Source organism: Apteryx mantelli, chromosome 4, assembly GCF_036417845.1.
Source record: "Apteryx mantelli isolate bAptMan1 chromosome 4, bAptMan1.hap1, whole genome shotgun sequence".
NCBI lineage: Eukaryota > Metazoa > Chordata > Aves > Apterygiformes > Apterygidae > Apteryx > Apteryx mantelli.
The window spans coordinates 10,071,653-10,094,716 of NC_089981.1; the positions used below are offsets into that span (position 1 = coordinate 10,071,653).

At 47.1% G+C, this 23,064-nt stretch overlaps 1 protein-coding gene across 1 annotated transcript; it reads left to right on the forward strand.

Annotated features, from left to right (window-relative positions):
- Positions 1-21,197: 21,197 nt before the first annotated feature.
- LOC136991909 (olfactory receptor 4S2-like) lies at positions 21,198-22,136 on the forward strand (the record flags this gene model as incomplete). Its single annotated transcript, XM_067295404.1, has 1 exon — positions 21,198-22,136. A coding segment is annotated over exon 1 (924 nt), but the record flags the coding sequence as incomplete, so codon positions are not given.
- Between the last annotated feature and the right edge of the window lie 928 nt (positions 22,137-23,064).

Sequence of the window (23,064 nt, forward strand, 5' to 3'; positions counted from 1 at the left end):
TATCTTAAACATCAGCACAGAGAGAGGTGTGCAGACATGACTCATTGCTGCGCAGGGAAGCTCTTTGATGACAACCTCCCTGTCTTTTTCTGGAAGAGTAGTAGTGTACATTGCTCTTCCCAGAGACCTGTAAACATACACAGGAAAATAAAATGATGCCTGTGATTTCTTCTCAAGCTATTTCCTTCCTGTGAGCTGGGAGTCCACTGAAAGAGACAATTTTGGACACCTCAGAAATCTGGTTTAAAAAGCTCACTTCTCTGTTCAAGATAAGGACAGCGCAACACTGATACATGTAAAAACAGTGAACTTCACATATCTGATGATACTTAATAATCAGAAACAAGAGATAAACCTTGAGCTTCAGACTCTGCAGCAACAGAAAGATGACAACTAGCAGCACCAAAAGGCTACATTTTCACATTCTTTTTCCTGCGTTTTGGGACCGTCAGGCCAGTGGGATAATAGTGCATATAGTCCAAATGCTTTTACTACCCGTGCATAATCTAATTTTAGCGTTACTGAGATAAATGGCTTCTGAGATAGTGATGGCCTTTAATCATCACTACTTGATCAAAATTCAGACTATAACATACTGAAGATCAGTTTTCTCCCCAGCCATGTGTCTTTGGGCAGAAATAATGATGTTTCGCAGTCATATCACCTCTCTGTAAAATATGCTGGCAGCAGTTTGAAAGAAAGAGACTTGTAAAATCCTTCTTTAGGGTGCCATAGATGATCACAGGGACACAATCTTTGCTATAGTTATGCACAGCTTTAAGGAGAGGAAGTCAGGGGAAATAACAGCCCTAACAGGCTTGCAGTGAAATGCAAAGGGAAGCCGCAAGACCTCTTTCCATCCCCCTTTGACTGTAAACTTTATGCAGAGGCAGGAACCTCTCGCCTGTCTGAGATTAATTCTGTCACTTTCAGCTCAATAAAGATTTCAACTCCTTCTGCCAACTGAGGGACAGCATTTGTAAACTCAGCCAGAAGGGATGAAGCATCTATTAGCGACAGAACACCTATCCTTAGAGCTAGCTTAGTTGAATTGATAAAAGGATTCCAAAGCCTTTCCCAACTTTCTCATCTCCCAGAAATGATTGGTCGTTTATGCTCAAAATCACATTGATGACAGACATGTAGTTGGTAAGTCACCATCTTATTTCGGCATTCTTTTAAGTGAAAGAACACTGCAGCTTGATTAACTTTCAAATTATGTCCAATGTCCTTAAAATAACTACCGGTTCACTCAGTTGCCTCAAGTGGATTGCTGATATGTGGAGATGAAAAGCAGGAATAAGTTCTTGTTACTTCACAATGGTAGCAAAATTAGAAGTCAATCTTTTCTGCATTTCTGTAGTTTTTTCATGTTTCCAGGCAGAAGGGGAAAAAGGAGGTAGTAGTGAGTGACAGAAGAGGGAGATTTAACAGAAGAGGGACAGTTACTTTCCCTAGTGTTTGGGGGGCAAAAACACGGGTGTCTCTTCTCCAAGATTTCCTTTCCAGAACTTCAGGTTCTGTGTGTTGCACTGGAAGAGGCTACTCCTTTCAAATACTGAAGACGTAGCAGAAATGGCCATAAATTCAAATCACATTGCTTTTCTCCTCTTGAATATCTTTGAAAGCTTTTTCTCATCTTGACGGACTGGTGGTTTTCCTACATGAGCAAACGTTCCTAACAGAACAGAGAACTGCAATTCTGTGCCACGCACTCCTCAGGCAGGAGTCCTGTTTGTGCTTGGAACTTGCAAGTTAAGAGTCAGGATTCCTCCAGCTTTCAGCAGCAGAGGAACACAGTCTTTCAAGATAGAAGTTGCAGATACAACCAGTTAAAAGTCCACCTAAAATCACTTCTAACAATTAAGTACCTTTCTGAATCTCACCCTTGGAAGCTGATCAAATCTTCCTCGGAAGTCCTACTCTTTGTACCAAGGTTTTGATAAATTCTCCCCAAACAAAGTTCTCTTTCTAACAAGTCTGCTGAAGTTTCTCTAATATGACCTAAAACTCTCCTCAGAGCATCCTTCACCTCCTTATTCCTTAGGCTGTAGCTGGTAAGATTCAGCACTGGAGTCACCACTGTAGAGAACAGAGAGGCCCATTTATCTCAGTCCAATGAGTAGCTGGATGTTGGGCTACTGCACATAAAAACGGTGCTCCCATAAAAGAAGAAGAGAGCTCTCAGATGGGAAGCAGAGGTGGAGAAGGCTTTGCATCTGCCCTTGGAGGAGTGGATCCTCAGGGTGGTGGAGATGAGGTAGATGGAGGAGATGAGAATTGCCAGAGATGTGAAGATGCCACGAAACACACCAAAAATGTGAAGTACCATCTCTTTGCTATAGGTGTCAGAGCATGAAAGCAGGATCCTTGGGGGATGTCACAGAAATAATGACCGATAACACCAAAGTCACAGAAAGAGAATGTGAAGGTGGAGATAGTTTGCGCAAGTGCGTGGACAAAGCCAGTGAAAGAGGAGATGATTACCGTCTCTGTACAGGCTTTTGAGGACATGACAGTTGCATAAAGGAGAGGGTTACACAGAGCCACATGCAGTCATATGTCGTTACTGCCAGCAGGAGACACTTAACACTAGCCATGAGGAGACAAGTGAATAGCTGTGCCACACAGGCACTGGCCGAAATGGCTCTCCTCACTGCTGAAGAGTTCACCAGTAACCTTGGGGAGATAGCTGAGGAGTAACAGAAATCCACAGGAGCCAAGTTACTGAGGGAAGGGTACACAGTGTGTGAAGCCGGGGGATCAACCTTCATCTACATGATCCTTCCAAGATTCCCTATTAATGTGCTTAAAAAAAGCGGGTTACCTTCACCTCTTGGCTTTCTGTTAGTCCAGAGAGGATAAACTCAATGGCCACACAGTGATTCCTCTCAGGCATGTTGCTAGCACACTCATATCATCTCCCAACAGGAAACTGGTTCAACACCTAGAAGTAATGGGAAACTGGCAACACAGTTGATTGTCTCAGTAGCCACAAGGAAGTACGGCGCATTTTCATCACAGCTTCTGACTAGACTTCTTTAATTACGCATTGAAATGACTTGTGATACAAGGGAGTACTGTTCCTATTTTTCAGGTGAGATAAGAAAGCGCAGAAAGATAAAATAATTTATTCAAAAGGCAGCAGCAGCACTGTGAAACACAAGTCCTAGTTTGGCACTACAATGGTTTTCGTGTGCCCTCTTTCTCCTCTTTTAAGGAAAAAAGTCTGCTTTTCTTGAGGACATCTATGGAGCACTCTTCTCCCCTCACTCGTGGCCACGGTTGGGTGTACAGTATCATCCAAATGGCCCACTCCAAGGGCAATGGCCCGCTTGTTCCTGAAGATACATGGTCTTGACAACAGTTCAGACATCATTCTTCCTGTATTGCAACCACCAAAACATTTTTTGCCTATTAGCTAACTTCCCCGGGCATTGGTAGCAGGGTAGTTAGAGCTCAGTATGGGCCACAAAGTCCATTAACAGGACAAAGCAGCCCCTGTTCAGCCTTGCTGAAATAGGAATATAATGGTTAGGCTGCAGCTGTGCCAACTTGCTAAGACCTGCCTTCATTACATGGACCTCCACCACCCTGACCTTTGGGACTGCAACTTGTAAACATACAAATAACAAATCCACATCCTGGCAGAAGAAAGTAAGAGTTTCCTCTCTTGAATGAAAGGTGCCAAGCACTAAATGGCAACAGCAGCAGGAAAAGTCAGCTTTGCATCTTCCCAAAGAGGAGGAGATACCACAAGATCCTCCAGGTTTGGCTGAGAAAGGATTTCTCATTTGCTTGCATCCCTGTTGTCAAGGAAAAGTGGCCATCTTCTGCTCAGGAATAAATTGGGAAGAGTCACCAAATGAAATACTTTCCATTTAGAGGGTGAAAAATCTCATGCTAAAAGGGAAGGAATCCTGAACAAAAAGGGAATCACTCATCCCTGTAAAGGTTCTACCAGCTTCAGCTCACATGAAAAATTATTCTTAATCTATTGGAGGTTACCAGTAACCTGGCTGACACACTCAAAGCGGAGTTCTTATCACGTGGGTGACTGAATGGAGGTTTCAATTCTTGCTGAGGTCTGTTTCTAGCATAGGCTTCAAGGTATTGCATATGTACAAAACTATTCTCTTACTGACCTGTTTTATCCAGAAAGGCAATAGTATCTACTCTGTACTGTAGATACTGTAGATACTGTCTGTACTGTAGGTAACAAGCCAGTTTATTCCCCCCTTGAGCCAAATCTTCAGAAGTACTTGCCCTTTTCGAGAAGCAGACAGCAGGATTAAAACCAGCCTATAATGGTTAGGTACACAGTTTAAGTGAGCAAAATGCTTACCCTGCTTAGATGCACAAAAGACCAGACTGCCTTTACACACTGAGTTAGCTTTGCATAGCTGGCTGTTGTTTATCTCCAACCTACCCAACCTTTTCTGCCCTAAAGCACAGCAACTAGCCCAGTTAATTCTCAGAAAAGGGCTTCAATGAGCTTGCTATCAACAGGTTGCTCTCTTCCATGGACTACTTGGGAAACTGAAGGAGGAAATTTCCCTCTCCTGCCCCAACGTGAGGGATCAAACACTGGATTAGGTGCAAATTTGTACAATCTCCATCTGTGCTGACATTTAAAATTCAGCTGGATCGGGCCGGAGCAATCTGATCTGACTGAACCTGCTCTGAGGAGGAGGTTGGACTTGATGACCTCCAGAAATCCTTCCCAACCTAAATGATTCTATGATTCTATCTGCAGATTGAAAATGATCTTTTTGATCTCTAAAATGAAGAAGTAGGCCTACCTTCCTTGCACGAAGGTGTGAGATATTTTATGCCGTATTGTTCCCAGAAATAAACTCTTATTTCAAAAGCTACAAACATTTCATGTACCTTCGTAAGAGTGAGTAGCTTCCTTCTTCACTTCAAAGACATCTTACTGAAACAAATCAGAAGATTTATCTAAACAGAAAAACTTTAGGACTTCCCACTTGCAATAGAGCCCCTCCCTGCTCCAGATAAATGCCCAGATAAATGTTCTTTGCTTAGATGTTTGCAGAAGTATGCAATTCAGTACTGCCTTTGGAGCAACAGCTCATTCTTTTCCCTGTATGTTGCAGCTGACCTGCAGCCTGGGCGTTGTGAAACATTAGTGGAGTGATACGCTGAGAAACAACTTCAATATGAAATGTGATATTCTAACACTCAGCTTGCCGCTTTGGAATTCTTTCTTCAGAAAAATGGTGTTACTGAAGTACTTGGTGTATTTATGACTCTCGATGCAGTTTAATGTCTGTAAATTAGATCTCCTGCAAGACACCAGGCCTTAATCAGGAGTCTCAGCAGATGCACTGTAATGAAGAATCCTTCTGTGAATTAATTTCCCCTACCCTTGGTTAGGGGTCCAGTCAACATCTATTCTAGGCTCCCCCTATAGACAAAGGAAGCAATATCACCTTCAAAGGACAATTCATCCCATCTTAAGATAAGTGTGATAAGCAGAAGGAATCATCCTCTAAGGGTGTCTTTGTTGTCATTGATTACAGGACATGCTTGTCTCATTCCCTGCCCTTACTACTTTTTACTAGTGAAACTGATGACATAAGTGTCCTACCAAAATTCAGTGAACCCTGGTCATGCCTGTCCCTATCAACTCACAAACAAAGCTAAACAAAGCTTTAGACTGCAAACTTTCATATAAATTCTTTTAATAACAATAAGACCAGATTCATGTAAATAGCAGTACAGTGTAAGATATCAGAGGAATCAGTTCTGCTTATCTGACTCTGAAGAGCTGCAGTGCAACTCTGTGGAGTTTAAGCATTAAGTATGCCATCTGAATGTGAATCCACCTCTGTTATTAATTATGATCAAACTTGATAATTCTTCCTCTCATTAAAATGCACAGTCCTGATACACAGTTAGCTGGTTTTTCCACAGAAGACTCCTGTTGTCTCTAATAACACATCTACCCTTGGACTCATGCCCTTTGTTAGATAACCTCTTTGGCTCATGGACCATCTAGTTTCAGGCAGCCTGCTCATCTGTGGAGCAGATATTTTGCTGTGATAACCTGTTCATCTGTGCACCATCCAGGCTCAGATTATGTGTCCATCCATCGGGGTAGATTTTTCTTCAAATGCAGATAGAAAATTCTTCAAGTAGGTAATCGCTGGTGATTTGCTTAGAGTTCTGGTGCCTCTGCCTTAACACTGCCTTTGCACTTGCACCTAATCCCACATATAATTATCTTCAAAGGTCCTTGAATAATTAACTCTTTTGAAGAAAAGAAAAATAATGGTCTATTGGAAGATGTTGACATAGATATCATGCTTTAGTAACAGTTTGCCATTAACCTTTCTCTGTTCTTGCAATATCACTGGACACTTATTGAAATTACTTTACGATAAGATGATGAAGACAGCTGTTCTGGGAAGCTGAGGAGCCTTTGAGACATACGAACAAAGACCCTTCCCCTGATTCTGGCAGGAGTTTAAGGACATCTCTACCTGCCAGAAAAGCTAGCTTACTTGTGCTACTTCGAGGGCTTAGAGGTTGTTCGACAAACTGTTGGCCTTCAGAGCAGAGAGCTGAATTGGGTTACTCAGCTGAAGAGTGATCTGCTCTGACTGTCCCTAGCAGGGAAAGCCATCAGTGGGGCTTAGGCAGGCAGAAATGTCCCAGGTAACGCAGCCTTAGTTAGACTGTGCTTACAGTGGCTGCTCGTGTTGTGGAGTGGGGGCGACTCCTGGGACAATGAATGTGCAGTGCCATGTGTAAGATGATGAGTGAGGGAAGCTCGTCTGTCTGGGCTGCACCATGAGGTCTGCAATGTATTTGCATTGGACCGAGTCCTCTTCCAGACTGCATTAGACTGGCAATGTAATGGCTCCCGGAGTTCTCATCTAGACTATGTGAAAGCCGTGGTGTTCAGGAGATAGCTGGGTTAAAAGTGGATCAACAGGTATTGCTTGTCTGGGTTATTTATCTTTCTTTGCTGTAGTCCTCTCTCACAGTTTAGTCAGGAGTATCTGAAACCTCCGTGGTATTCTAGGAAGCATGAAAATGTTTGCTTGCAGAAAATTTGTACTTCTAGATGCTGCCAGAGTTGCTCTGGGAACTGACTGGTTATTGCTTAATGACACCTGTCAGTCTTAATGATAAAGCTATGGATATGGAAGAGTGGAACATATTTCTTCCTCAGACACTACGTTTACACATTAAGGGGTCTAAGTGGTTCAGGATGGGCAGAATGGGTTGCTCTGAGTGATGACCCCCAGTGAGAGGGAGTGTAGCTTTTTATGGGACCTTTACTTGCAGTCCTTCCTAAGGATAGGGAAAAATGGTCTTACACCCATTTGTCCAATAACTCTGTGAGTTGAGGCAGTGTTATAGCAGGTTCCGTTTCCTTCTCTGTGCTACTTCCATGGCCAAAGCAGCTGAGACTGAAGTCTTTCTCTACTGAAGCCAGTGGCTTTTTGTTCTCTACGAGCCAGCTCCCTGAGTCAGATGGAATGTGATCCAAAACCAGAACTCAGGGCAGCATTAAGCTGCATTAACGTGGACTTGAAATAATTCCATAAACCTGAGCTGGCCACTCTACACTCTTCCTGTAATTCATAGATATAAATATAGACCTTTCAAGGGAGACAGAGAAAGGTGTGATCAATCTCTCTTCCAAAACTATGGAGGCAAACAGACTTTTATTTGCCTTCATGAGCTACAGCAAGAGCCTACAAGTTTGGTTTATGCTTTGGCAGCTCATTAACAGAAGTCTAAACTTAAGTAAGATGAATCCCAGCCTCAGCATTTGTAAAAAACTCTTCTGTGTGCACATTTTTAGCCTGCGATGAATGTGAATTGGTTCAAGGATATTCACCCACAACAAAAGAGGGTAGGCTGTTCCTCAGGACCACCTGCTGTGTGGTAACTTTGTTCTTGCATGGAAGACTCTAGTCGCCCACATCACTAATACTGTAAACAGTCTAAGGTGCCTGATGAATGTGACCCACTATTGCTGAAAGGTTAATGATCACCTTCAGACTGTGAGTCAGGAAAAGAAAGACTACAAGGATGTATGAGGTAAGGGAATGGAAACAGAACATGGAGGTGATACTGCTGAAGTGGTACTAGTTAGCAACAGTCGAAAACAAAGCTGGGATATCTTCAAGGCATCAAACTTGAAAGTAAAAACTTAGGTGAAAATAATCACCGTCAAAAGTGTCACAATTGTACTTTCTCACAGTAAAGCTGTAGTGTGGTGGATCTTGGGAGACTGCATAGACAAGATATTTGCATGAGAAGCGGTAGACTAGGCGTAGCGGAAGATCACGCGGTGTGACGCGCAGCCTAGGGGTGGAAACGAAGTGCAACGGTATGTAAGCTTGTACGCAGCTCACAATAAACGCCATTTTAGCATCTCTCACGTTGAGGTCTGTGCTTGTGGCCCTGCAGTAGAGTAGGCTGCAGTGCTCCCCTGGTGGCGCCATAGGACCGACCTAGAGCACGGCAACAAGTGGTGACCCCGACGTGATTCGGCAGGACCGACATGTCTCGCCGTGAGACCCAGGGGGTGCGGGCTGTCTCCTGAGGGAGAACGGCGGCTGAGACGGCGAGCAGTGGGCGATAGCCAAGAGTCCGGACGATATGGAGGCGTTAATAAAGGTAGTTGTGTTCCTAGCTAAGACATGGGGAGCTTCTGTGAAGCCGAAAGATATTACACTATGTGTAGAGCGGCTCCAGAAAGAAGGAGCCATAAATAAGCCGGGGGGCTGCTTGCAGCCGGAATTCTGGCCGCAATGCACTACGGTGCTGGCGGAGTGAGCTATGTCCACAAACACGGCTAAAGATCTTAAGACGTGGGGAATTATACTCCGCCTTCTGAGGCAGTCGCGGGAGGAAATACAGACTTGGAAGGCCGCCCGCGACGCGTTGCTTCATCAGGAGAAGGCTGAGACGGAAATGGAGGAGAAGTCTAGCGATGGGGGCGGGGAGGCCCCGGTGAAAGAACAGGAGAGAGGGGGTGGGGAGGCCCCGGTGAAAGAACAGGAGAGCGGGGGCGGGGAGGTTCCAGTGATCCTACCGGTGGAATCCCAGGAGCCGCCTCCGGTGTACCCCTGGCAAGATCTCGCTCAAGATGGAGAGGCATGGGGGGTCGATGGGACCGAACCCGAGGATTGCGTGCCTGGCGCAGTTTTGAGGAAGGTGCTTAGTGAGGAAGATAGGACCCTGCTGCCGTGGGCCCCGGCAGAGGAGGGTGCTGTAGGCGGGGAGAGTCAGGCAGTGCAGCGAAGGAGGAAGGGTAACGGCCAATCAGAGCGGAGAGACCAGAGTTCGACCTTGAGAGGAGGGAGGAAGGTTCGGGTGAGATCGCCGGTTAAGGAGGAGAGCGGAGAAGATAGTAGCAACGAGGAAGGCGGGGGCTTGCGAGAAGTTACGCGCAGGCTGCGGGGGTGTGTAATAGGAGAGACACAGCCGAAGGGGAGGCCGAAAGGCGGAGAGGAAGTAACAACATCCCCGGTCGACACTCTATTGCGTGCATTAGAGGAAATAAGGCGGGAGGTCGAGAAACAGAGGGACCTGCTCAGCGGAGCTAAAAGGGAAGCGGCCCCTGCAAAGTCCATACCGCTCACTGACTGGTGGCTAATAGCCGATTCGTGTGCCCTTCAGGGGCTATGGTTCGAGCAAGCGCCGCAAGTCTGCCCCGTAAGAGCAGTACCGGGGGGAGGAGTCCAGTGGATGGCGCTCAAGCCCAAAATAGTACAGGGGCTGATGACCTCGGTGAAAGAGAACGGGCTGAAACATCAGCAAACTCAGATGCTGTTGGATAGTGTGCATGCCCAGGCGTGCACGCCTTACGACCTACGGCAGCTGGCGAGGGCGATACTGTCGCCCACGCATTGGATACTGTGGAAGGAGGCATGGCAAGGCCGTTGTGCCGCCCTCGCTGCAGCTGCCGCCGGGAACCCGAACCACCACCTAGCAGGTACCACACTGGATCGCTTGGTGGGGCGGGGTGCAAACCTTGCATCCCCAAACCAGCAAGCAGCAAATCTAAGAGCCCGGGAGGTCATGGCCACAACAGAGGCTTTGCGGGCCGCCTATGAAGAACTCAGGAAGCTAGTAAAAGTAGAGCCACCCTGGACAAAGATAAAACAGACACACGCAGAGAGCTTCACTGAATTCTGTGACAGGCTCCAATGGGCCATTGCAGAGTCAGACTTGCCCCCTGAGGCCCAGAGTGCGGTCATGATGGAGTGCCTCTGGCAACAGAGTAACGCCATGACGCAGGACATCCTGAAAACGATCCCTAAAGGAACACCACTTTCAGTTGTCATCCGCACGGTACTGGAAAAACAGAATCAGGGAACAGCAGCAGCGCAGGCCCTTATCACGGCGGTGGACCAAATGAGAAAGGGACCACAGCGATGCTTCTCTTGTGGCAGATTAGGGCATATTAGCGCACACTGTCAGCGGCTAGGCCGACCGATCTCGTGGCAAGGCTGGGGGTCATGCTGGGCTTGTGGGCAGTACGGGCATGTAGCCCGAGAGTGTCCCAAAAATCAACAGTGGAAACTGCCGGGAAACGGGGGGTGGGGGGGACATCGCAAAGGGGCGTCCCTCCCGAAGATCTTGGCCCCGCACAGGAGTGTGACCAGAGTTGGCCCGACAGTGGCAGAGGTTCAAGAGGAAGACGTCCCAACATGGCTCTGGCAGTAAAATTAGGTGATCGCCTGGTGGTGCAGGCAACGCTGAGCTTGGGAGGATGCAGTGACGAGGGGAGGAGGATAATAACCATGCTGGCAGATTCCGGAGCGGACGTGACATGCATAGCGCATGCCCAGTGGCCTGAGAGCTGGCCCTTGATAGATGCTGGTTACATAGCCGGAGTCGGAGGAATGGCTAGTACGTACAGGAGTGTGATGCCAGTGGAGATCCGCGTGCAGGACGACGACGGCGACGAGCTGATAGCTCGGGTCCGGCCGTACGTCACGCACATCCCTGACTCGCTGTTAGGCCGAGATGCCAAGGCGCAAATGAGGCTCAAGCTCACAAATTTAGTATGAGGGCCACTGCTGGAGGTGGCGTGAAGATCACCTGGAAGACAGAAGAACCTGTGTGGATAGAGCAGTGGCCCCTTACGGAAGAAAAATTGAAAGCCGCCAGAGAAATAGTAGACCATGAGCTACAAGCAGGACACTTATAAGAGAGCCATAGCCCCTGGAACACTTCCATATTCGTAATTAAGAAGAAGGCGTCTGGGAACTTTCGACTTCTTTACGATCTCAGAGCCGTTAATAGCCAAATGATGGGCATGGGGTCATTCCAGCCCAGACGGCCCGAGCGGCACAGAGCCACTGGAACCTAGCCATTGCGTGGCTAGGGGTGCCAGCGAAGATAAAGACGGACAACGGACCCTGCTTTGTCTCTCAGAGCACAGCCGAATGGGCACAGCTATGGGGAATTACTCTACTCAGAGGCCTGCCCTATAACTCCACAGGCCAGGCAATCATAGAACGGGCCAACCAAACACTGAAAAGGAAAATAAAATCCCTAGCTGAGGCGGAGGGCTGTGGGGGAGGCATCCCTCCTGAGAAACAGGTGATGCTACTGCATCGGGCGCTCTATGTGCTGAACCATCACAGCAGAGGGGATTGCCCCACGGAGCCAGTGAGGAGACATTGGGGGCACCCACCGTCCTCGACGGGTCCAGGTGTGAAGGTCCGCTTCCCAGGGGAAGGGGAGTGGGAGACAGGATGGGAACTGATATCACAGGGAAGAGGGTATGCCGCGATAAAATGGGAAGAGCAGATAAGATGGGTTCCAATGAAATGCTTAAGACCTGATTTAAATGCGCGGATGGAAGGGACTGGGGCGTAACTAATCATTCTCGGTGAGATTCCATTTTGAACAGGGCAACGCCAGACAGGGACGCTGCTGCCTGATTGGATTGATGTTTATCGCCGGCTTCATGATTCCGGGGGCCGCAGAGTCATACTGGAGGAGGTGAGCACAGGCGCACGGAGCAGCGCACTACTGCATCCCGCTCAACCCCGAGGCGGGGCCGGCAGAGACCCCAGCTGGCCTGGTGTTCCGGCCACTATGGGTTAACACCAGTACTATGCTGACCGTCCCAATGATCGTCGACTCCAACCTGACCCTGAAGGCTAAGGGAAAAACGGGAGCTGCGTCAGACCTTTCCTGACGGGGAACAGGTCAACACAGGGGCGTGGATCTTGTCATGGCTTGATTAGAAATGGCTTATAACGCTGAGCTTGGTAGCGCTCACAGTAGTGATAGCAATATGCTGCGGCTTGCTAATTCTGAATTATTGCTTACGGCATGTACGGGCTTAACTGCTTGATAGACATGAGCACAGAGTATATCAATTAATGGTACAGGAAAAGAGGTTCTAAAAAGGGGGGGGAGATGTGGGGGATCTTGGGAAACTGCGTAGACAAAGATATTTGCATGAGAAGCGGTAGAGTAGGCGTAGCGGAAGATCACGCGGTGTGACGCGCAGACTAGGGGTGGGAACGAAATGCAACTGTATGTAAGCTTGATCACAGCTCACAATAAATGCCATTTTAGCATCTCTCACATTGAGGTCTGTGCTTTGTGGCCCTGCAGCAGGAAGCTGCAGTGCTCCCCTGGTGGCGCCATGGGACCGAGCCAGAGCGCAGCAACACTTGTCTCTCCTAGGAGGTGGCGGGAGAGGGGAGAGGGACAAGATGACACCGACAGGAGGGGCTTCACCATGGTGGACACCAACACAACAGCCCTTTCTCTGAGCTACACGGCCACAGGATACACAAACTCTCAGAGGACTGCAGAATCTCAGTGCATAAGAGATTACAGAGCAGTGATAATTTTGAGTGTCTCTGTGTGGGCTAGTGGGGAACGGGATGGTTGTGTGGTTCCTGGGCTTTCACATGAAGAAGAGCCCCTTCACCATCTACATTCTGAGCCTGGCCATCACCGACTTCTCTTTGCCCCTCTTTCTTCTTGTTATATTACCACTAGACATGGTTATAGAAATCTCTTGTTCTCCATTATATAACTATATCTTTTCCAAATATCTCCTGATGGATCTGTTTCTCTTGTGGTACTTTACCAGCATGTATCTCCTGACAGCAATGAGCATGGAGAGGTGTCTGTCTGTTTTATTCCCAGTCTGGCACCGATGCCGTCGCCCAAAGTGCTTGTCCGGAATTGTGTGTGGGGTAATCTGGTTTCTTTCTTGACTTTTTGTTTGCTTGTTTTTTCTGGGTTGTTATTCCCCCTTTAATATGAACTGTCGACATATATTTCTACAACTAGGCATTGTGAATTCCTTCATTTTCTCTTTCTTCCCATTCCTTTCCAACCTGACCCTGTTCATCAGACTTTGATATGGCTCACAGAGGCGTCACCCTGGGAGACTGTTTGTTGCAATCTTGCTCAATGTGATCTTCTTCTTTGCCTTCGGATTTCCTTTAACTGCAGTGATGTTCCTAGATCCTATGATTGATTTAAACATATTTTACCTTTATATGTCTTACCTGCTGGCATCTCTGAACAGTAGCATCAATCCTGTCATTTACTTCCTTGTCGGGAGCTGCCGTCAGCGCCGGTTGCAGGGCTCTGTGAAAGTGGCTTTCCGCCGAGTGTTTGCAGAGAAAGCAACATGTGAGGAGGGCAGCCAAGGCCCTGGCGACACTGCTGTGGAGACCACTGTGTAGATCCTGCTGGCAAGGCAGGAGTGGAGATGCTGATCTCCACAGGCAGCCCGGGAGGAGACAGAGAGCCCCACGCCATGGCTGTGGCCCTCTTGCCGCCAGGGAGGTGACCAAAGCTGGGGGTCAGGCGCTGCTGTGCAAGAGGAGTGTGGCGTGGGGACAGGGCCACAAGCCTGGCATAGTGCCGCTCTGCTGGACTTGGTCCCCAAGCACTGCCTGTATTCCCCTTTGCAACCTCCGCCACGGTCCTGGTCCTCGCCCAATAAACTTTGGCTTTCTTCTGCCAGCAAACAAGCCCTTGTGGTCTTCTTGGGGCTCTCTCGCTCAGGAGAAGTGAGCCACATTCACAGGAAGGCTCTGGTGGAGCTTTGGCCAACTTGGGGAAGCAAGTTTTCAGGCAGGGTGAAAGCGGCAATGCCAACACGTGGTGGTGGTGGTGGTGGACCACCAGAGGGGGATTGCCTCTTCCTGCTGTCCCTGTGCTGAAGTGCAAGGCTGAGCAAGAACTGGAGGGGAACCCTGCCAGCAGGAAGCAGAAATGCAGCTGGGTCAGCATTTGGTCAGCGGTCACCTCCCTCGGGCCCAGGCAGCAGCGTCTGCTGTGAGAGCTGCTCTCTGTGCCCACCCTGCTGCCCCGGCACGGGGTTCTCCACTGCAGCCCCCCTTTGCTGGTGTGAAGAGCAGGTGAGCGGCTGGGCTGGCTCACTGCAGGCAGGCCCCGGCCCCAGCAGCACAGCTGGGGGTCAGTTTGCAGGCCGTCTCTTGTGGTCTGCCAGGCTCTGCACCCCCGGCACCTCCTTGGCTGCGCACACACCCCTGTGAAGAAGATGTCCTGAGGTCTTTCTCCCTTGAGCTCGGCAGGCAGGGTCTGGGCCTCTCGCACACATCTTGCACCCTCAGCACCCCACGGCTGTGATTTCCATGGGCAGTGACCGGCTGTATGAGAAAGTCCCCAGAGCTGTTTTGAACCTGCTCCCAGATCACGTCTTTTTCTGATGGCATGTCCTTGTCAAATTTGAAGCAGTGAAGAAGTGTTTCCTCTTTCCCTCCCACAGAAGTGTGCAGCCCTCACTCAGAGGTCTTTGTCTTCTCTCCCCCAGCCTGGGCATGTCCCCCTCGCTCTGCAGAGCAGCCCCTGCCAGGGAAGGTGGTGCTCTCCTTTGCCTGCCCTTGTTTCCTGTCTTGGTGCCTTTCCCACTTCTCCCATGGCGTTGCTGTGCTGGGGGGTGAGCAGGGCCTGCGGCACATGTAGTGTGTGTGCAGCCTCTCGAGATCTCCGTCTTTCCCCAGGAAACACCTCAGAAAGAAGGGGTAAAGGAAAGGAAGGAAGGGAAGGAAGGAAAGACAAGTGAGCAGTAAAGATGCAGTCTCCATAAGGCTGATGGATGAGATTCTGTGAGACAAGAATCTCTTGCAGAGAAAAGCTCATTTGCAGCCCTCTGTATTACACAAGATGTAATCTCTGAGGCAACATGTTCGTGCCGGGAATGGGATTAGAATCAATGGATGAAGCCCTTGTGCTGTTGCATGCCAAACATTGGTAAATTCCCATTTTTGATGGTCCCTGGCTCATCTCTCTGGGACAGCAGCACCAACCCGGTCATTTACTTCCTCTTCAGGAGCAACCATCACCACCAGCTCCATGGCTCTGGGAAAGTCACCTTCCGACAAGCGTTTGCAGAGAAAGCAACGTGCGGAGAAGGAAGCCAAGTGCCCAGAGACACTGCTGCAGAGACTGCTGTATAAATCCCTGCTGGCGAGGAGGTGTGGGAGGGTGGGGCAGCCTGCAGAGGGGACTGAGGGGAGGTGGGCAGCAGTGCTCAGACCCCAGCAGAGCCAGGGCATCTCCACTGCGGTGGGAGCAGCTCAGCTGGTGACATGCCCCTTGCGAGCAGGGCTGTGCTGGGGACCAGGGAGCTGGGTGAGAGCGATCCTTGTCTGCACACCATGCCAGTGCCTCTTCTCACTACGTGGTCCCCCTTGTGGAAGGGGACATGGTGCACAGAGCATGGCTATGCAGAGCATGCAGAGTGCGGGGAGGAAGAGTGACCCAGGATGCTGGGCATGTCTTTGGGACCCTGAACCTTACAGGGAGTCTTTTCCCTCACTTTGACTTGAGGCCAAGCCTGCAGGACTCCAGTGCATTCTGGCAGCTCCTGGGAGGCCATTCTCAGCAGGCATGAGTTTCATCCTGGCTATTTTGGGCTTGTATAGAAACATCCTTCAGGCGTGAACACCTAGGGGACCGTTCAGCTGGTGCCACGGCTGCTCTGGTCAACACACAGGAGTCCTGGAGTGATGCGTAGTGCTTCTGTGTGTGTAGAGAAGAGCACCAATTCCTCACCTACACCCTGAGCCTCTCCATCGCTGTCCCCAGAGGGCTGGAGGGGGAACTCATCTCTCCCAGCTTTCGCCCAAGATGGCCATCTCCAGATGAGTTAGTTGCCCTAGGCTGTCTGTACAGGCAGTGGAGAGAAAGGTGCTTGTAAGGAGCTTTTCCCTTCCCTATGTGGCTGCAGCACACAGCTGCTGCTGAGCCATCAGCCACCCTCCTGTCCCTGTGCCAAATCTCTTCCCCACCACCGTCTCGCCCCACACTGGGGATGCCTCGCTCCCCTTACGCAGTGCCATGCAAGGCCTCTCACCCTAGTGCTTCTGAGAAAGCTTTCAGCTCCCAGCCACAGCACCTTATCTCACTGTCTTCCCAGTAGCTGCTGTGAGGGTCACCTCTCTTCCTGGCACTGGCACTTGCCTGTTGCTGCAGGGCTGAAAGGGCATTTCTCTGCCTCTCCATCCAGCTCTCCAGACTTCTATTTGTTTTTTGTTTTTTTTGGCTCCTGCCCTCAATCCTTCCCTCCTTTTTTTCTCCATTACTCTCTTTCTGGGTTGGCTGGTGCGTGGATCTAATTAACACCAAAACAGTTTGTGAGCAAGTGAAGGGCTGGATTTAAAAGGAATGGATCTAAATCTGATTTTTTGAAATTAAGTTGAAGGCAGAGGAAGAAGGGAAAATGTCTGCACCAGAACATTCAAAGAACTAACAGGGGTCAAAACTTTTCTTTTTTGTTTGTTTTAATTCTACGGAGTAGCAGTATTCCTGAAGCCATTTCATGTCAGTTAACAAGGTTTGGAGAAGCCCTTTAATGGTTGATTACAATATTGCTTTAGCAGAGATTTCACTAGAAACCATGAGACCTCTCTGCTGTCCTCCTTCGTTTGTTTCATTTCATAGGTTCACCTTTGACTGCAGCTGCTCAGGTTAAGAAAGATGGGGCCCATCATGACAGTGAGATTTGTCTGCCCTAAGTTATTTTGTTTAAAAGCTAGATGTCCATTTAAGACCTAATCGCATCCTAAAATCAGTTCTGAGGTAGATCAGATGCATCTGCCTCCAGAGACATTCATTTTTTTCCGCAGAAGAGCCTAGAGTGACTAAGTCAGGGTTAAATTTGCTGACTTCCACTGGCATTAAATAGGTGACTTCCTCCCTCAGTTTCCCAATTCGTAAATGAAGGACTTTTTTGACTGACTTGGTAATTCACTGACCTCTGTTAGAACATGCAAATTCTTGCAAGGAGGCTTTATTCACTGGATTTCCAGTGATGAAATTTTTGGTGAGATAGGACTTGGAGGGTCATCAAGAGGTCACCCAGGACATCTTCTGTCCCTATCAAAACTTCATCGTAACCACTCCTGAGAGAAATGAGCCCAAGCTGTCCTTAAAAGACTCCCGTGATAGGAATTCTTTACCATCCCTGGAGGATGGTGACTCTTCCTACAGCTTGAGGTTTCTTTCTTTTTTTCCTTTAATGAAGATTTCTCTTTTACATGTTTTTTGGAATACACAGAAGTTAAAAAAGGAGAGAAAATATCTAGATTACAAATGGACTGTTTTAGCATTCACAATGCTAGGAAGCCAGAGCAGTGGACCTAATGGCCCTTTACACATGGGAAATCCATACAACTATCAGCTTGGAGTAGGGAAGAACTCCAAGAAGCGTTAACTGGATAGGTCCATGCATATGCTTGTCCAGTTGAATACTCAGCTACTCCTTTGACTGTTATTTCTTATGGAGAAACCCTGAAATGCCTTTGTGATATCATTATAAAAGCATTGACTGACAACTGTTTCTTTAAAATATATTTACTTTTACTTATATTTACTTATATTTACTTATATTTACTTTTACTTATATTTACTTTTATTTACTTATATTTACTTTTCAGTCAAGACAGAACTCATTCTCCTCACTTGCCCCTTTCTTTCACGCCTTCCCTTCACTAAGCCTCCACCCCTCCCTCCTGCAGCCCCAAGAGCCCTGCAGGTGGAAGATTTCCTGGGAGAGGGTTAAAGATTGGTACTTAAACGGTTTTCTTCTCAGCCCTTTTTGCAGCTGCTGGGGTATGAAAGCATCATTCAGCACACCCAGGTCACATCATCCACACAGCCTATTAAACCACTTCTCACACAGGCAGGAAACATCAAGATACACTTGTGACACACGAAAGCAAGTAATAAATTAGATGGGGTTGGATTATACACTAACAGCCACCTCCTAAGCAAGTTTTGGAAGCTTTCCAGAAGCCATTCTATGTTCTTTAAAGGTGCTGTGCTCTAACACATTCATACCAGGGAAGACAGAATTTGAGGAGATAAAGTTGTACAGCCCTTACACAAAATATTAGATCTCTAAACACAGGCGAGGTAAGTTTTGCAGCTTCTCTGGCTTCTCGCTTTTCTTCGCTTTGTTTGCTTTGCTTTGCTTTCCTCTTTCTTTTCCTTTCTTCTTGCACAAATGTGAAAATACAGAAAGGAACTTCTACTGAAGTTATCAACTGTCTCTAGTTATCTTTGGCTAGAATCATATACAGAGCTAGTTCTACAGCCGCAGATTCGATTGCTTTGATATTATTCTTTTGTTTCCCATAACCACCGGAGATTTTAGGGAAGAATGCATGCAGTAAGGAGATGGTGCAATTTCTCACCCTTTTTGAGATGTTAAGAGTACACATGAGATTCATTTTATTTTGCAGCTGATTGCATTATGTCATATAGCTCAGGTCTACCCCTGCAAAGGCACTTGAAGAGATAAGCCATCACTGGTGGCAATCCTCTACTGAATTAGTCATTCTAGTAATCCTCTTGGAGTCAACAGTAAGAAACGGGTACCGGCAGCACATGATTCATCACATCTATAAGTAGACTGGTCAGGTGTAATATGCCTAGCTTAGGTACCGGTGCCTACATGACTTAAGTCGATGAGATGAGATCAGACAGATGGGTAGTTTGTTAAATGCAGTTTGGTGGTGATGGAAAGGACCTTATCAAGCAAGATACATAACCGAGCTGTCTGAATTGTGAATCGGTCCTTTTGTAGATGCACACCTTGTTTTTAGCTCAGGAGTTTGCCATCTGCTGGTATTCAGGCATATAGAATCCCCTGACCATTTCTCTCTTGGTCACTCCTTTCTGACTGCCTAAATATGGCCCTGCGATTGCTGTGGTATGCTTCCAGTCATGCTCTGGCTTGGATGGAGCCCAGCTATTTCTTTTCGACTGGGTACTGCACAGCCATAAAGGTGTGCTCATTTCATCCCTGTCATTTATTTTGTTGAGAAGTCTACGTCGTTGCTCAGTAGAAGGAAGAGGGGTAGAAAGGATCAATACCTGGTAAGACGAGGGAGAAACTGACCTCACGTTGTTCTTACTGATCCTTTTCATGTAGAAATATCTGAAAGGGAACCATCCATGTAAAGTTTACCCTTCTGCTTGAAAAACTTTCATCTAGTGTAAGTACAACCGTAAGCATAGGAAAAGTCCCTAACTTTGCCCACTTCCTCTCTCGGCTTCACTTTGTGGGTTTGAAAGTATTCTTGGGTTTTCTCAGTTTCAGTGTTTCCTGTGGATGCTTGATCCCTTTGTGCCTGCACGAGAATTTCTGATTATGCTGCAGATTGAAGTAGTTGGTAGATAACTTGGCTTAACTGAATCATTCCACAGATTTGCTCACAGATCACCAACACAAATGAGAAGACCTGGTTGTGATGTAATTCTGCAGGACTTAAAATGGTGCATTTTAACACCAGCTGACGGGGAATGTTTTGATCCTAGAAGGAAGCCCATACAGGGGATATTTTTATTAAAAGAGTGCCTGCTTTGGCTGACCTTAAACTCTCTGTGAAGAGTTTAATCCGGTGGTTCCCAGACTTCTTTGACCAAGGGAATTCTGGTGGTCTGGGTGCATAAAGGGAAGCTAGAGACGTTACACTCTTTCTAAAGATGTAGGCTACTCATTTATTAGTGACACGTAATGCTCGATGGGTTGTAGCTGGAATACAGGGTGAACCAAAGAAGTCCCATGTTTATGCTGGAATGTGACCTTGTCTCGAATGAGAAACTGTATGGATGTAGAAATGCCTAGGGACAAGGAGCTCAGCCATAACCTAAAACAGGTGGATGGCATTACAAAAAGCTCTGAGCTACTTTCAGGGACCAAAAGGGATTATTCTCTGAAGGTCATTCTAACCTGGTGGTGCTAATTTGCTTAAGCTCCTCACAGTGAATGGAGGAAAAAAGGGTTCTGCAAAGGACCCTAATTCAGTCATTCTGAATCAGCCTATGAATCAGACTTATACTGGCTGTTGAAGGAGTTTAGTTAGATTAGCTTCATTAAGCTAAGTTAACCCTTGAAAGGATCACGCAGAGTGTATCAAAAATCATACTAGGTAAAATCAGTACAGTGCTGGGACAGAAGATCTCACAAGAGTCTTTCATTCTTCCTTCCTCTGATAGAAACAATGCTGAGATTTAGAACAATGTGAAATACTACATTAAGTCATATGTGCTATTTTTTTTTCCCTCCATGACAGATAACCTTCCCAGAACTCATTTTTCAACCTGTGACATTTCATATTTACGTTTCAAAATGTCTATACACAAGAGAGTTCTTTTCTCTGCATGTGGGTACATTTCCCTTCTAAACAAGAATTCGAAGATCATGTGTACTTATAAAGCCAATCATCATTCTGAGCAATATTTGCAGGTATTCTTAAAGACACCCATTTTACAAAGATTGCTGTCAGGGACTTTGTCTACCCTGAGGGCAAACATGCTGCATTATCTGCCTCGTAGTGCCCAAGGTGAACACTCTGGCCTTGTCCTTAGTGCATGGAAGGCTACCAGCCATGGAGCCAGTCCTTCAAAATCCTGGAGGACCAGGATTAAGGAACATATCACAGAGTGCACCTATCTTTGTGCCACCAAAGCCATGGCAGAAGCTTTGTACTGTGGAGAATTAAATAGCTGTGAAAAAATACATGACAGAAACTAAACACTTCATAAGCTTAATACTAATCCTATATTTTTCTTGGTTTGTATCCACTTCTGATATAGAATTGATTACTAAAAATGAAAAAAATGCTGATGAATCATGTGTCTGTCTTTGTTTTCCCAGGTGTGTAAGCTGTATATTGCATATTGCCACCCAACTGACCAACATGGAGAATGTAAGCAGTGTGAAGGAATTCATTCTTCTGGGCCTTTCAAAGAACCAAGGGGTGCAGAAAATATGTTTTGTGGTGTTTTTGTTCTTCTATATTGTTATTGTGGCAGGAAATCTGCTCATTGTTGTCACTGTAGTTAGCAGTCAGCGTCTGAACTCCCCCATGTATTTCTTTCTCTGCCACCTGTCCATTGCAGATATTTGCTTCTCTTCTGCCACAGCTCCCAAAATGATTGCTGACTTCCTTGTTGAAAAGAAAACCATTTCCTTTGGGGGTTGCATGGCACAGCTATTCATGGGACATTTCTTTGGCTGCGCTGAGATCTTCATCCTCACAGCGATGGCCTATGATCGCTACTTTGCCATATGCAGACCCCTGCACTACACCACCCTCATGACCAGGCGTGTGTGTGGCTGGATGGTGATGGGTTCATGGGTGGGGGGCTTTGTGCACTCCCTAGTGCAGACCCTCATAACTGTTAGCCTCCCTTTTTGTGGCCCCAACAAAATTGACCACTACTGTTGCGATGTCCATCCCCTACTACAACTGGCCTGTGCCGACACCTATGTTGCGGGCATCATTGTCGTTGCCAATGGTGGAATGATTGCCTTGGTCTCTTTCTTCATCCTGGTCACATCCTACATTGTCATTTTGTTATCCTTGAAAAAACGAACGTCCGAAGGGCGGTACAAAGCCCTCTCCACCTGTGGGTCCCACATTACTGTGGTGATTCTCTTCTTTGGGCCTTGCACATTCATCTACATACGCCCATCCAGCAATCTCTCGGAGGACAAGAGGGTAGCTGTCTTTTACACTGTCATCACACCCATGCTGAACCCACTCATCTACACACTGAGAAATGAGGAGATGAAAAGTGCCATGAGAAAACTGTGGAATAGAAAAGTCTGGACTGAAAAGGGTGAGGTGTAGAACTGTGGCAACATTTTCTCAGGAGCTGAGAAAATCAAGTCTCTCTCACTATAATTCCATTTTGGAAAATTTACTGAAAGCTCCCTTCTGAAGAAAAGCTTGGTTTTAGCTGTTGCAGTAATTAGGAAGACACTGAAAGTTCATGTTTTGATTGGAATGGCATTGTAAACTCTGTGACTAGCAGGGATTCCCTTTATGTTCTCTTCTTGAATAGCACAGGCCCAGGACTGGGGCTTCCAAGCACTGTCGAGACACCAGCAAATAAATAAATGAATGCTATCAAAAATATTAAAATGTGTTCCAGGCAGAGCATCCCATTATTCCGAGCTCTCCCAGGTGTAAACTTTCCGTCAGACAAACTCCATCTACTCTGCAGTCTACTCAGCTAGGAAACGATGGCCCAAGGTGTCTGCAAGGCTGTTGGTCCCCTGCTGCTGGAAGCAATTGTACCAAAGGCTTCCTTCCCCTTTACTTTGGAATAAATGCCTTCTTAGGAGTACTGCATTGTCATATGCTGAATCCATGGGTTAGCAATTAAACTGCTGATATTAGATGCTGGCTGGGTCATTTGCTGATGCAGGTGATATGAGGAGAAGCTTCTCCCCTTCCCATTACAGTGCAGCTCTATGCCTTTCTGCAGTAGTTCACCTATCACTAATGCCCTCCTTCCTAGCCATCCCCTCTGCCCTTCATCTCTGCCTCAGATTTTGCATTTTACTGTTTAGACTAATAGAGAATCAAAGATCCAAGTGAAAGATAGATTGCTCACTGTAGGAAATTGTTGCCACCAGAGAAAGCATTGGGGGGCAAAGAAAGCATTGGGGGGCACAATTTTATGTGTCAATGAAAAAAAAGGGTTATTTGGGAATAATTACTATACGCAAGATAACTCCTAGCCCAACAGGGCACATTTACA